The sequence below is a fragment of the Rhyacophila brunnea genome, unplaced genomic scaffold (genome assembly GCF_057557595.1).
Source record: "Rhyacophila brunnea isolate RB1 unplaced genomic scaffold, BYU_Rbru_1.0 scaffold_23, whole genome shotgun sequence".
In the NCBI taxonomy this organism is placed as follows: Eukaryota; Metazoa; Arthropoda; class Insecta; order Trichoptera; family Rhyacophilidae; genus Rhyacophila; species Rhyacophila brunnea.
Window position 1 is genome coordinate 24102353 of NW_028232893.1, and position 16614 is coordinate 24118966.

The window sequence follows — 16614 nt, forward strand, 5'->3', positions numbered from 1 at the left end:
ATTACTAACAATACCACTTAAATTAATCTAATTTAAATGCCATTTCTGCTTCAATAGACAATATTGCGAATCTACAATTTCAGATAGATACATTTAAAAATACGCCTAACAACTTCCGAAACGAGTAACTAGCAAACATATTTGGATAAATTGGAATTAATGTAAGTATATACCCACCTACAGTTCAAATATTATTTGCAAATCTATACGTGTCATTGCTGTTCACTTAAAGTCCTTTTAAAACTTTTATAGTAATAATTAATACATTTTGTTTCCAACCAGTGAGCTGATTTTTTTTAATGGAAATATATCTCCGTTATTACTAAGTTTAGGTAGCTATTTCTATATAAAAATAATGATTCTCCTCGATTTGCCGCCCTTCGGGTAAGTGCCGCCCCCAAGCGACGCTTAATCTGCCTACCCCCACGGGACGTCACTGGGTCCGCGACTATTGTCTAAAGATTGAAAGTGACATTTCTCCATCGCATCGGATGGTCGGTGGAGTTCGTCAAGTCGTCGAGTATGCTTGTGTAATTCTGGCATAAATGACAACGGGTAACAAAAATAATAATACTTTCCAGACATAGACAATTTGAAAACAGGAATAAATGCATTTGTAGCAGAACACTTTCGAGATATTATTGCGGTGCAACTATGCAGCAAACTTTATCCGGGGAAGAACCCTGAACAATATCCCGAAGCCCGGAAAAGTTCCACACACAATAAATTTACATCAAAGTTATGCCCACTAGAAAGTTTTACAGAGCGACTCAGAGCGGAGAATAAAATTCGCTTGAAGCGATTCCTCTCAGCCGACGCAATGTATAGATATTAATTAATAATATTGAAAACTTTATTTTGAGCTTTTTCTGCAGCTCACGTTTCTTGTATGAAGAAAAGTTTTAAATAGAGTATCGGGCCATCCAATACGATCACCACAAATACAAATTTTTCAACTCTTCATTTTAGATTGTTCGCCAATTTCATATATCGTCACCTTACTCGTAAAACCTCGTAAGTCTGTTTGAGAAGAATGTTGGTCATGGCCCCCACAAGGGGGGGGGGCGACAGGGCTCTACTCTGGGGGCCCGGGCTCAGGAAGGGCCCGGCGTGGCGAGTTGATCACATAAGTGAGATAAACACAGATCACAAATTTGCTCTAATAGTAAAAAAAGTTGCCTGCGGCGCTATTTTACTTCATGAGTATTAATAATTTTAAATATTTGGTTGTACAATATGATTTTTAACTCTGTACCAATACTCGACAACTCCATAATTCAAATGGATGTACCTACATACAAAAAAATCGCTAAAAGTACACATTAATTTTACCGCATACACCATTCGGAAAACGCTACTGCAGCGAGTCACACTGCCTTTACCCTTAGCGATAGGTGGGGGGGCCCGCTTCAGGATGTGGGGGCCTTGATGTTGGTTACATGCAAATTGTGCGTAAAACATTTCACCGTGACAGATTCAAAATGAACATTAAATTTTTTATAGCTGATTTTGGCAAAATTCATGAATTCAAGAATGAAAACCTAACCTAACCTAACAAATAATCCAGTATATCAGGCTATTTTAAAAAATTGCTTGCTGCTGGCTTCCTGTAAAGTGTAAACCGACAAGAACCGTATTTTATTTAGACATGAATTTTATGTCAGTACTTTACGACCCAAAGAGGTTGGACGGTCAGATATTTCCGATACAACATTTCATGGTGAAGTGTGTTACGGCGAACTGCGTACGTACAAGTTTCCGGACACAAAGAATGTTGAGGGGAAGGAAAAAACGTAATAAAAACAATATTTTAAACACCTCTCTAATCGATGAATCTGCTAACACAGGTTATGAAATACGAGGTTTTAATTCCATGTTTAAAACCACGTGACTTACGAGTTTTAAAAATTTTGTCGATAGATAGACAGCATACTAGTCTAGAGAATCGAGGTTTTTTGAAATGATTTAAAATGTTTTTTGTTTAAATTTTGCGAGGACTCAATAATAAAGTGACAATATGATTTTGTTACTTCTTATTACTAATACGTGATTCTCTCTCTCATGAACACAGTTGGTGGCGCTTTTAGCAGTGGACTATAATTTTTAAGGTGATGGTGGATTCCGGATCTAGGGGATGGGGCTTAACAGGATGCCAGACACAGACCTTTTATGATGTTGATGATGGCTCCTTGATCTGGTTCCACTATCAATTGCACTGTATATTTGCTGGGTTACCAGATTCGCGGCACTTGACGGTACACTGTTGATGAATGATATATGAGGTTGATAAACGATGATGAGAGCCGGTATCACAGCTTGCCAGATATTCAGAAATATCGCTTGGACGACGGTCACACAATATCAAGCCGACTCGGCCGTGGCCCACGAACAACGTCTGAATCAGTCTGTATAATCGAATTAATCAATAAGCTGTGGTTTAGCGGTAACAGGCCTACATGCACCAGTTGTCTTAAGCTAACTGAACGTTATTCAATCACGGTCGCCTAATGACCCGTAATTGCTCGCCGTCTGGTCTTGTGACAATAAAGAAAGGAATCCGGGCTAGCATATCTGGCCCAACCAACAGTCAAAGGATACTTGACTAACGCGGTGACCGCAGTCTTGGGTAACTGCTCCTTAATTTAAATTGATTATTTTTTTTATTGTTTTCCAGGTCCGGACTGTAAAGCCGGGCGTCTACAGACACACGATAACGGGGCTGGCACCAAGCACGCAGTACCGGGTCACGGTGAGGGCGAAGCACCTGCGTGCTGGACCCCCTCCGGGTGCTCCAGTCGAGGAGGCGCCTGGCGCATATACAGACTTCCGCACACTTCCCAAAGGACTTCCCGATCCACCTCTTGATATTATGGTAAAATTCTGACCCATATAATACGCTACGTAAATTAAACATTATGATTCTATGATCTCTGTAAAATTACCAAACAAGTATATTCTATTGTTGTTTTTATTTAATAAAACGCAATTTTTTTATAGTACTTATTCCACTTTAATTAATATATTAGGACCGGTTTCGTCCGCCTCAGTGGGACATTTTCAACTGAATACATTTTTTTAAAACAATATTTATCAAACAAATTTCAAAGCGATAGAAATAATATAACAATAGGTACATAATAATTATCCGTCCAATAATACCTTCCCAATAACAGACTAATTTAAAACTAATGAGGTTGGACATTAATATTTCATACTACGTCAGGGGCATTAAACCAATTATTTTAAATATTAACAAACCACAAAATATGAAACAATCTACACTATAAAATTCTATAAAATCTATAAAATCTATAAAATTGGATAAACAAGAAATCCTAGAAATTAATAGGTATAAATTTTTGCCCAATTCTAATTTGTTAAATGATCAATTATATTTTGTGTCTTCTCCATTATTATACCCTATTTAATATTTGGGATTGTCATAACATAATTTTATATATTGTACATTATTTATTATTTTAATTTTTATTTAATTTTGACTCATATTTTGGTTGTATTTGTTTTTTATTCGATCTCACTTCAATTGATAATATTGTTTTATTTTATTTTTTATAAAATTTTTATTGTAAATTTTGACTAATCATAATTATTTGTTGATATTAATGTTATTGTAAGTGTAGATTGTTTCATATTTTGTGGTTTGTTAATATTTTAAATAATTTGTTTAATGCCCCTGACGTAGTATGAAATATTAATGTCCAACCTCATTAGTTTTAAATTAGTCTGTTATTGGGAAGGTATTATTGGACGGATAATTATTATGTACCTATTGTTATATTATTTCTATCGTTTTGAATTTTGTTTGATAAATATTGTTTTAAAAAAATGTATTCAGTTGAAAATGTCCCACGGAGGCGGACGAAACCGGTCCTAATATATTAATTAAAGTGGAATAAGTACTATAAAAAATTGCGTTTTATTAAATAAAAACAACAATACAATGCAGTTCCACCATGAATTGACAGTTAACAAAATAAAAGGAAAAAAAGTATATTCTACCCAACGCATCCGTAGCTATCCGCTCGAGCCCTCCCCTGTTCGATGCACCCACAAGAAGGAAGGCATCATCAGCTTAGCCCACAATAATGCATCCAGGCGGCAGTGGCAGTAACAGAATGTCATCAAACAAGATGTTCCCTAGGGAACCCTAGAGGCATCCCATTGTGGTTACCCTGCGAATCAATATGGAACTGGAGTCATAGACTATCTCCATGTTACTAAAATAGCTCTGAACTAAAGCAAAAAGGTCCCCAGGGATGGGTACTGTCTCAGCTGAAGCTTTGCCAGAACCAAAGGCCACCAAGCGCTACCAAATGCGCCCACGATTTCATTTAAACTACCAATTTCTGAATATTATTTATAAATATTTAGGCTTTATAAAATGTCATATGTTACGGCCAAACTACTGTACGTCATGGAAACCATTTCGTAATATTATCCATATACATGCAGATCAAAAACACCAAATATCATAGTATTACAGGCGAATTCATGGTTATAATGTGGGCATTGGATTGATTTTCACAGGTGGAAGCGGGCCCCCAAGATGGCACGTTGCTCGTGACTTGGCAGCCAGTGGTGCGCCCCCCTGCAGCCGGCCCTGTGACGGGCTACGCGGTCTACGCGGACGGCAAGAAGGTAACCGACGTAGACTCTCCAACCGGTGACCACGCGCTCATCGACATCAACAAATTGATGGGACTCAATCCCAAATGTGTCACGGTAAGTGAACGTTACCCTATAACTTTCGTATTATTCCTATTGATGAGGTTAAAAACTTGTGGCGTATTTTATTTGTAGAGAGATGCACTTGGCTGCTTAAATGGTTCAATATCCAAAGCGTTGAGGATCTGGTACGACTGGCCCAAGACAGAGGATTTGCACTGCCAGTTGGTCGCCGATAAAAGACGACTTCACAGAATCTACTCTAAAAAGTTATAATACTCGCATTTCTTCCTTCATTTGCTTCCCTCAAGCAACGTATAATCTCCTTGGTAAAAGAAACGTCACTACAGTTACCCTCATTTCGTTCTGAACTTGAATCCATGTGTAAAATTATCCATATCATCTTCATGGAAGTATTTTACAATATTGACGTGTTTTTAAAAAAACTCATTCTTTCCCTATTCCAGTTAATATGTCACCAGATTCATATAGTTCGTTTCTCGGTGAGGTCACAATAAATATGTGATTTTCTCAAATTATGCTCATTGTAGTGTTTAAAAAAATCGGTGTTTGTAGGTACTTATATACGCGCGTTAGAAGTTATACTTCTTTGGCGTAACAAAACCAAAACAAAACTTGTGATAACCTAGATTCTTCGACTAGCTCTTAATTATTTTGTTAAATTACACATTTAAGAAAGAGGACCGCTTATTGGAACGCCGTTGGTTTATTTCTATACACTTTAACTTATATTACTAAATTATATAATTATGTATCGTTGTTTTTATTTTTAAAGTAACAACTGCCACTATGACGTTTAATAGTTTGTTTACGTAAGGAATTGCAAATGGCCGACAAAAATAAATTCGCTGCCTAGGCGACAGAACAATTCTAAACTATAATATTATACTGTATAATAAGTTCGCTGCCTGGGCAACGAAACAATTCTAAACTATAATATTATACTGTATAATCGCCATGATTGGAGTATCATACTGTGGCGTAATGGTAGTGCGTTCGGCTGATAACCGAACAATAATCGGTGGTTCGAATCCAATCGAGTGCGTTTATTTTTGTGTGAAAAAATAAATCATGTGTTACATGTCACACGCCAAAAATACACTCTGATCTGATTTTCCAAACGCGCCTAAAGAAGTATAACGTCAAAAATGCTCCATTCTTCATCAGTTTATTTAATATTTATACAATATTCTTACGCTACTAATGAATTCATAAGTATGTACCTAGAGCGGAATGCACAATCTAAGATTTCGTTCCTAAGGATAAGTCGCCGAAAAGCATGACTTAACTATAGACAATCCTGAGTATAGAGTTAAGGAATCCTTAACCATAGACTACTTTTGTTATGAACACGCCCCCTTCTGTATTACCATTTACCACTGACAGCTGCTGTCAAAATAAATTCGCATGTCTCTAACACAGTCCATACACTCAAATTCATTTAACAATGTATCTCAATATGGATATTGATAGTGTTAATTTGTTTGGCATGTACTTGCAGAATATTATTTTATTTTTATACGCCAGCCCGCAGAAATACAAAATACCAGATGAAGAATGACACTTGATGCTAGTGTTACCATGTTAAAAAAAAATCTTGTGGTGCCTGTGGAATCACGTATAATGACTTATAACGGAAACATAAGAGTATTATAATTAAATATTAATATGTATTTATAGTTATTGCATTTATAAAATGCAGTTGTCATATTTTTGTCATCGTTTAACAATTATAAAATAATTTACCTTATTTACCTTACGAGAATGTTTAAATATGGTATTATTTTCAATAAAAATGATCTTAACTAAGGACAGTGTTTCTGCATAGTGTTTTCTGCTAAGGAAATTTTAGTTATGACAAATGTTTCTGCATTCCGCTCCTAGTATATTTTTATTCCGTCTGCATTACTTTTGATATCATGGTTATAAATAAAGAAACATTAATTTGGAGAAATGGCGAATTTTCAAAGTTGCACTTTTAAACAAGATTTAATCTATGCTTTCAACTGTCTACTAGATTAAATTTAAATCTAGGTAGATTACCACTAATTAATAATATAATTAGCAATGTGAATTCCTAATTTCTTCACCGCGTGGAATGCAGTATCTTGGCTAATAAATCGTAAAGTTTTGCGAGATTGGTGTGAACTTTCGCGACTGAGAATTTTACAAGCTTAACTGTTTTTGCTCTGAATATTAAATTTACCACCGTATACATACATCAACGTACACTCATATAAAACATGTAAGTAATTTGTAAGAAGTCATAGAAAAAATGAAGTAACTCACATTAAAAAATATATTCAAAATACTCGGGTTGATTTGTGTCATTCTGAAACGAAAAAAAAATTATGTGCGAAAGAAAATGGCATTAGATATTAATTAAGACGGTACTTCAGTGAAACAGCAAATAATTTTTAACTATAGGTGCGACGAAATTCTCTGGCAATCGGAGAGCGAACGTCGAGCTGTGAACTCGTCAATTTGTTTCGTGATGGCGACGGGGGTATTAATTCTTAAATCGTGTAAAGATGACTAAAAAACGTTACCCATTTACTTGAAAAAGAAAACATGTCAATGAATATATTATTATTTTTACTAACAGAACAATAAACAGAACATTTTTTATGTAATACTGTTTTATATTTCTTTGTTTCTAAATGTCATGTTGTGAACGTCTTAAACTTATTATTTGTAATGTCCACAATATGTTAAAAATAAATAAATTGAACATTAAATGGACGCATGTTGGATTTATATGACAAATTATATTTCGTTTGGCACGCGTCATTTGCACAATCCGCGCAAAACCTAGCCACGATCTAATTAGACCATGCCTCAACTGAGGTATAGCCTTAAGTCAAAATAACCGAAATTCATATGATCATCAGCCGCCGGAATTGATCCACTGCTGGATGGAGAGATCACTATCCACTATTCTTTGCACCGTAGTTCTTCGCGGTTTCACCGAAATCGGTTAAGTTCGTAGATCCAATGGCTTTAAGCTGACCTTGTAGTCGTTTAGTGTCTCTTGGGCATGGCCCACCAGTGGCGTCCCGTGGGGGTAGGTAGATTGAGCATCGCTTGGGGGCGGCAGTTACTCGAAGGGCGGCAAATCAAGGATAATCATTGGAAATATATAGAAATAGCTACCTAAACTTAGTAATAACGACAATATCTTTCCATTAAAAAAATCAGCTCACTGGTTTTGTCGTGTTCGCGATATCTAGTTTACTTCCGTTGCCCTTCAACATCCTTGGTGACCAGAAACGACACGTGCAGATTTGCGAATAATTAAAGTCTGATATTTTGTTAGTAATGTCTCCATACAACACATTTCTTAGATATTGGAAAGGATGATAAAAATACTGTATAAAAAAATGGAGCGGCATTCTGGCGCTGCCTAGGGGCGGCATTTTATCTAGGGATGTCACTGTGGCCTACACGAGGTGTGGGGCTGACAGGCCTTTAGCCTGGGGGCCCGGGCATAGATGGGGCCCGGCGTGGCAGGTTGACCAGTTAAGTGAGATAAACACACACCAGAAATTTGCAAAAATTTGAAAAAATGTTACCATTTACAAATAATATGTGGCTATGTGAGATGTGAGGTGGCGATGAAATCACAAAACATGTACTTAAGTGATAAATTTCACATAGAATCATTCACATGCAAAAACCCGTTGAAGTTTAGGTCATATGTTTCTTAACTTATCCCGACTGGAAACACATGCCACATTATTCCTAATACAAAGTTTTTAGCTTAAACTTAACTACCTTCTAAAAAGAAGTAATTTTAAACTATTATTTCCCCTTTCTGTTTTGATTTGAATCCGCCTCACAAACAGGGGTTTCTTCTTTTAAGAGAAATAAATGTTACCCACTTGTTCGAGCTATTAAATCCATGTTCTGGATCCAAACATTTAAAAAATAACGATTTTCCGAGGCCCTAGACTCAAACTCGAGACGCAGGGGTGGGTTTTTCCATCCCCAAACAAAATTATTTTAGAATCGGCCCACGTCAAGTACCCACGTATACTTGTTATCAATATTAATAGTAATATTATAATCTAAATTTTATATACATAATTTTGAAAACACTTCTGAGAAAATATATTATAACCAATAGAAAAAATCTCAGCAATCAAACCTGCATCTCTCGGGTATCGCGCCCACGCACATATACCACTATGCTAATTGCGACAAATTTTAACTAATGGCTTTCAATACTTATTGAAGTGCTTTCCAAATTGAGCTACTATCGGTGATCGGCTTTTGTATTTTAAATCAAAGTAGGTATTACTTTAACTACCAACCGACGTCACGGATCACTCCAAGATTTTTTGTTGTAACTTACTTGAACTTGCTAATAATTTTTAATTAACTATTTTTTTATGAATGACATTCATAAATCTCGTGAATTATTCGTCGAATAAAAAAATACTTAGTTAATTCAAAATTTTTTACATTAAAATATTTTTCAAATTTAATACAGAGTCCACAGTGGCAATATTAAATTAAGCTCAGTTAATTTGTTCTGGCTCTATTCCTATCATTTACATGTAGAATAGGGGTGCACACAACTTGCATTTACAGCACGGAGCATGGCTAAAGTGACGTCATTAGTGAGTACTCCTTGCCAATTATGCAAATAAGAACAATTATTCCATCTTAGCTTTTCCACCCTTAAGACATTGAATGTAACCAGAGTAGGGTACACTCCCTGGCCACATTATTAGACGCAGGGAGCATTTCGATTCAAACTTTAACTTGGAGCTCATACAAATTCTGGGTACAGTTCGGTTATGAGGAATACAGCGGCAAACATATTTTGAAAATAGTCGATATACTAGATTATTTGTTAGTTTAACCTAACCTAACCTAACCTAAACTAACCCAAACTAACAAATAATCTAGTAGATCGGGTATTTTCAAAATGTGTTAGTGACTTATTACAAATTGTGCAGGAAGCTAAAAAAACTAAATATTTAATATCCCGTATCTGACTGTTAATAGCACACACATGTTGTAAGTTGTAACTACATAACACGCCAATAACCCGTAACGTAAAAAGTGATAAATCAAAGCACATAACGCCTAATATAGTGATAACATCCAATAAAATGTGACATATATATATATTATCATCATCAGCCGGGTCAATCCACTGTTGGATGAAGGCCTCCCCAAGCTTCTTCCAACTCTCTCGGCCCTGTGTCATTCGCTGCCACGTATTTCCGTCGAACTTTACCAGGTCATCAATCCAGCGGCTTTTAGGGCAATCCTGTGGCCGTTTCGTGCCCATTGGGTACCACTGGATGACGGCATTTGTCCAGCGGCCGTCCTTTCGGCGAGCAATGTGCGCCGCCCATCTCCGTTTCAGCTGTTTGGCAACGTCTATTACATCGCGTACTCCTGTTTGCTCTATATATAGGTATAAATAAAGATAAACATCCAATTTTTTTATATTACTCACTGTTTTACCTTTTAAATAATTCGAAAGTAACATTTTGAAACTGAATATCAACGCACGTCGTAGCTTGACAGCTTGGAGGCAAGATACGGGAAATTACTAAAATGGCTGCATCATTATTTTTGTTAAAATAACTACAGATATGGGAATTTCGCAGTCGATGGGCAGTATTTTTGTTGTTTTTAGTGCATCTAAAAGTCATTTTCGTCATATAGGTCAGATACGAGGTACCTATTGACATAAGACCATCGATATGAGGGTGTCCATTACGAAAGTTTATCTATGATTCAAGATTTAAGAGTGTAACATTCTAATTATTGAACGTACATAGCTTTGAAAACACTTCTGAGAAAATATATTATAACCAACAGAAAAAATCGTTCTGAAAAAGGTAAGAAAATCCACAGGAATCAAACCTGCATCTCTCGGGTATCGCGCCCACACACATAGACCACTATGCAAAAGGAGTCATAGTTTATTGCTATTTATATACTGTACTTAATTAAGATAATTATCAGAGACCCACAAACCAATACCACCAAGAATAGCAGAGTTTCTATTTACGCCGCGTATAAGTCTGAAAAAATATGTAGCTAAATAAAGCTGTCTTGCAAACTTTAAGCTACAGTATGTAGGCATGTCTAAGTGAAATTCAGTCGGATAGAGCCACGGATAATATCCATACAGCTGAAAGTAAAGGAGTCTCAAAAATTTCTTCTGGACCCTATCCACCATAAGGCCGTGCTTTAACTGATGCGGGGCCCAGACAATAGACCCACTCTCAAGTCTGCTTCTAACTAAGAAGTTATAGAGAATTTTTAGTAGGTACCGTAACATCTAAGAAGACCCGGGAAGTACGCAAGACAAAGTCCAACATTTTTAACGCCTTATTACAATAATTACTGTGTACATATGACCCAGTGATGAAGGGTGGGGGTAGGCTGTTAAGATCCGCCATAAATAGTGCATACTATAATTTGTCAGTCATACGTATTTGTTTTCACTGAAATACTACTATAATAAAATTTAGAGTTGGTGTTGGTTAGTTTTTAAAATTCAATTAAACCCTGCGAAAATCAAGCCATTATAGATAATAGTCAAAAAATACTCATCTATCTAAAAAATATCTAAAACTATGCAATTAAATCATACATAGCTCTGGATGTTTTATAGATATATTTATTATAGTTTGGTTTAGGCAGGGCTTAATGAATTTAAAAAAAATTAACCAACAACATGTGCCATATTATGTATTTTTAATCCAACGATCACCCAAAGTATACCAAAACTATTATGGTTCGGTTAAGCAGGGTTTAACTGATTTTTAAAAACTAACTAGCACCATCTATAAATTGTAGTATTAGTTCAATAAAAACAAATGCGTGTGACTAACAAAGTTTAATGTGCACTATTTATGGTAGATCTTAGCAGCCTACCTCCATCCTTCACTACTGAATATGACTACTAAACGTCAGTTTATGTATTGGATTCGCTACCTGCCTAAACGGAAGATATTCCTTATCACAGTCCATACTACGAGTATAATCCATTCAATACCACTTCTCAAATGTATCAATCTTAAGGTTCGGATTAGTCGAGTGGCGAGTAATTTAGTAACTAAACGTGTACGAACAGTAAAATTTAATTGAGTAAGTAAAAATCATTAATTAGTCAATCCATTTTGTTCTAATTCTTCGGTCGAGTACGGCCCCCACCACCTCTCACTAAATACTAAACAAGCCACGAGACAAGTCTGAACACGTTATCTTTATTCAAGTTCATTAGTTGTCGTAGAATTTCTTCCTCCAATTCTTCTGGTATAGCCATTGTAAATGAAGTTATTAACTTATTTATTTTTTTAACATACCAACATAATTTGAAAACACTTCGAATCAAGTTCATCACGCAGGTTTTTAATCCTGCTGGGTGTCGTATTTTTATAAAAAAAAACATTTTTTCTATTGGTTATTATATTTCTCAAAAGTGTTTTCAAATTACGTATGGTCAATAAAAAGAATGTAACATTCTTAAATCTTGTGAATTATTCGTTGAATAAAAAAATAGTTAATTATTTATTTTTGCTTTATTACGTTGTGCTCTGTTCATTTTGACAGGTCACTCACAAAATGTACTGTGTTCGAAAACTTTTCAGTAACTAAATCACTCACCACTTGACTAAACTACTCGACTAATCCGAACCGGCTTTCAGGTTGCATCAAGTTGGATTTAAATATTATACCATAATTATGTCCAATTAGAGTTACAGATTTTTCTTTAAAATTAGGAATCAATTTTCATTTTTAAAATTTATGGTCAAAATTTTCCACATTTCACTTTCCGACTCGATTTTCATATTTTTTTCTTTATTATAATATAATATTTCAAAAACCTCCCTTGCAAGCCAGCTGTTTTTTTTTCAACCCCGGATCATAATCATTAGGGGCGCGTGTTAGAAGCGAGTTTATTTTCCAACGCCTTACATCTCATCAGTTACGCCAGCGGCTCTCAAACTGCTTCCCATTCACCATAATTGCCTCGTTCGCAGAATAATACATTTACAAATGATAGGGAGGTTTTTTTAGGGGAAGTATAATTTATAAACCTAGGTAGGTACTTGAAACATTTAGCGATGAAATTCCCAAGCGTACTGATTCATTTGTATATCAAACACATTTTTTGTGTATGGTGAGATTTATTTGCTAGAACTGCACTACTGTAAATCAAGTTTGTTTATTTTAGGGGTCGTCCGTATACTACATTACATCCACAGAAGGTGGCTAGGAGTTATATATGGGTGGTTTACAATAATTATGGATCAAGTCTATCAAAATACATCCTTAAATAGATATTTGAACCTAAAGTTAAAACTCCTTTTGTAAAATTAAGGAATGTGTTCACTGTATATACTAACCATATTTTGATAGTACATGGATCAATTTAAATAAATAGTCGAAACATAAAGTATATTCAGGGTTTATTAATGTTAGCAAATACCTCTTTATACTACTGAAGGAACTGTCAAAATGGTCATGATTCACATTCAATTCAATGCCTTATCAATTATACTAGTATTGCCATTTGTGCGGAAAACTGTAAAGCTACGATTGTGATATTAACATACAATATAGAAATCTGTTTTATCTAGCCACAAAAATCGAATTTTATGAAAATTGGACTTGATCAGCGCCATCTTTAGATTAATAAAGCCTGAACATATCTTTCTGCATAAGCAACGAGTGGTCCACTCTTCAGCTGTCAAAGTCAGATCCCAGATTGCTTGACTGATTCGCCCTTTCTCGTTTCAAATTGAATTATAAAAAATTCTCAAATCAAATATAATATTATATAGTGTTATTTATAAATAATATACATTCCTGTTATTCATCAGCTGTCAAAGTCAGACTAGTTCTTCACACAAAAACCGGTAGTAATATCGATTTCCAAAAAAATATGTAGCATTGATCTATACATTACATTTGTAGAAGGTGTGTTAATGCTAGTGTATTATTTAGCATGTAACTTATCTATTCAAATCAAACCATTCCCTATGTGGACACGACAGATGCGCTCCTGTAGAAAAATGACAGGCAATGACAGGTCATCCTTAGACAACAATGGGAGGGGCGGAAAAGGTAGGACCAGTCGTTGTGAATGTATCGGCTTTCTACTTGAGTCGGCAATGACTTGATCCATAATTATTGTGAGTTATCCATTTATAATAATCTATCATTATCAAATAATTTGTCGTTTAACGAATGGGGGATGTAAATTCAAACAAAATATGACGTAATTTAGACAGGAGTAAATGATTTTCCGATTAAGTGTTAAGAGTTAAGAGCATTTTTTGAATAATAAAATACCTAATTCTTGTCAAATTTGGGATCACAGAGCTGATTATAAATATAATTTTTTATCGTAAATATTTCGCTATAATAATGTCAACATAAATTTTACTAACGGTTTAATAAATGCATTTAAAAATTTATAAATCTAAATAATCTTAACACCACTGCACATGGATGTACTGAAATATGACCATATTCTAAAACAGTAGATCGATAGGTTTAAAAGAATACTATTTTATGTAATAAAAATACTTTATGCATTCATCAAATGTTTAAAATAAATATAAAGGATAATAAGGCTTCAGAATTATATAAATAGATTATCTACAACGTTTAAGGAATGTTCAGGCTTATTCTCTGAAAATACCATAAAAGCTCCATTTTGACTTACGTTGGGCATGTGAGTCCTTAAAAACCACGAAAAATTCGCTAAAAATAAACTGAAGGTCCTTAAATTTACCTCTAACACAAGTGTGCATCACAACCGTGCCTTTAAACTTAGCGATAGGTAGGGGGGCCGCTTTAGGATGTGGGGGCCATGCGGGTGATATGCGGGAAGAAAAATATTTTATTCTAAAAACCAAATTAGTTTTGAAAACTGTTTGATATCATCTGACCTATATGGTACTTAGGAAAGCGTGGATGTAAGAGTCGAAGCCGGGTAGCTGGAAAGGTGCCAAAAGTAGGGAGATACCCTCTTCGCTCGCCGGGAGTGGAAGGCAGCCCGGGAAATTTACATCCTGCATTGAAAATGCGACCGCACGCGTTCCTATTATAATAGCCTAATGGCCGTTAATATAGTCAAATGATACCTACTCTCAAAAATCGTAATGCGATAACACACATTAGACCCAAGTCTACTTAGTAGAATAATAATTATTTGTCTTTTGTTCAATCACATTACGCCCCTTCTTATAATGTGTATTATTATAATGTCATGAGTCCGGCAGCTCTCGTGGTGCAGTACGTAAGGCGCTGGCCTTCCACTTGAGAGTTCTGGGTTCGATTCCGTATGAGGACACATTATTTATGTGTTTTTCTCAAAGACTGGGTGTTTGTAATTATTGTTCAAAATTACTAACAACCTTCTTCTTATTGTGCCATCCCTTAGCGGAGGTCCACCACCATCAAGGCGATCTTGGATTTTTCGTCTATTACCCGGAATCGTTCAGTGAAGCTGCACTCGTACCAATCACGGAGGTTCTTAAGCCACGAAATGCGGCGCCGTCCTCTGCTACGCTTACCATTTTTATTTCCTTGAATGACAAGTTGGTGAATAATGTACTTTTGTCTTCTCATAATGTGGCCGAGGTACTGTAGTTTCCTACGTAGAACTTCTCGGTCCTTCCCCATTCGATTGAGTACTTCAACATTTGTCACCCGGCCAGTCCAAGGAATTTTGAGGATGCGTCTATACAGTCACATCTCGAAAGCTTCAAGTCTCCGTGACATCTCATGGTTTAGCGTCCGTACTTCCATACCATAGAAAAGAATTGAGAGAACATAACAACGTACCATACGCAGTCTCAGACATAGGTTAAGGTCTCGATTGCTAAGAAACATTGTACCAAAAAGCAAGGACATGGTTATTAATAATTCTAAAAAAAATATGACGAGTCCTGGGCTCAAATCCCGGGTATACCAATTTCAAATATTGTTGTCGTTGCGTGTTTGGACCCAAAGTGTCGACCTAATAGGATGAGCAAGTGACTAACATTCATTTCTCGTAAAAATAACATATATAGCCAGAATGTCTTGTAAATCCTTCTAACAAATCTTTTTTATGCTTTCCCCATTATTTTATTGAAATGGTACGTGGTATAATGGTATGAAAATTATCAAGCGCTCCGGTTCGTAAAATTTTCAATTTTGAGCGCTGTATTACAATATATGACAGTGTTCACATATAATTTAATTAATAACTATTTTTCAGTGTGTCATGCGAAAGACAGCAACGCTATATTGATTTGTTTTGTTCAACTGTCATTGAAAATAATATTAATGTTAATAATTGGAACCGCGCAGAAGACCCGTGCGCATTTCAGTCTTAAAAATCTGAAAATTGTAAAATTATTTTTGAATTTATATTTAACACAGCGAACTCTATTACATCGCAAAGAATATATTTAAGAAGAACTTCGCTAAAAACCTCAAATGGAAATGGGCTGGACACATAACTCGAAAAGGGGACAATCGTTGGACAATTAATCTAGTCATCCAGTAGTACCCAAGAGGTGTACAAAACGTCTGCATGGTAGACCTAGAGGCCGCTGGATCGATGCAATGATAAAGTTCTGCGGAAGTACGTAACAACGCAACACACTGGACCGAGAGAAGTGGAATCAGCTTGTAGAGGACTTCATCCAGCAGTGGATAGATTCAGGCTGATGATGATGATTTACTACAAAATTCCGTCAATCCAATCACGGAATTGTGGGAATAAAAATCCTAGCTCCGTAATCCTGGGATTGGCAAAAGATAATGTCCGGAATTACAAACTGTAATACCTTTGGGGAGTCTCGTTGTTGGAGGAACGTGACCGCTGTGATTGGGGATAACCAGGAGGTATAGATGGAGAGTCGTCAGAAGGAG

The 16614-nt window shown here is 35.7% G+C and overlaps 1 protein-coding gene across 1 annotated transcript in view; it reads left to right on the plus strand.

The window, feature by feature from the left end:
- Nucleotides 1–16614, plus strand: part of Rbp (RIMS binding protein) — a 252736-nt gene that overhangs the window by 176635 nt on the left and 59487 nt on the right. The window contains exons 10-11 of the mRNA XM_085950873.1: nt 2675–2872; nt 4549–4743. Of these exons, the coding sequence (XP_085806999.1) occupies nt 2675–2872; nt 4549–4743 (393 nt within the window). The remainder of the gene's footprint in view (nt 1–2674; nt 2873–4548; nt 4744–16614) is intronic.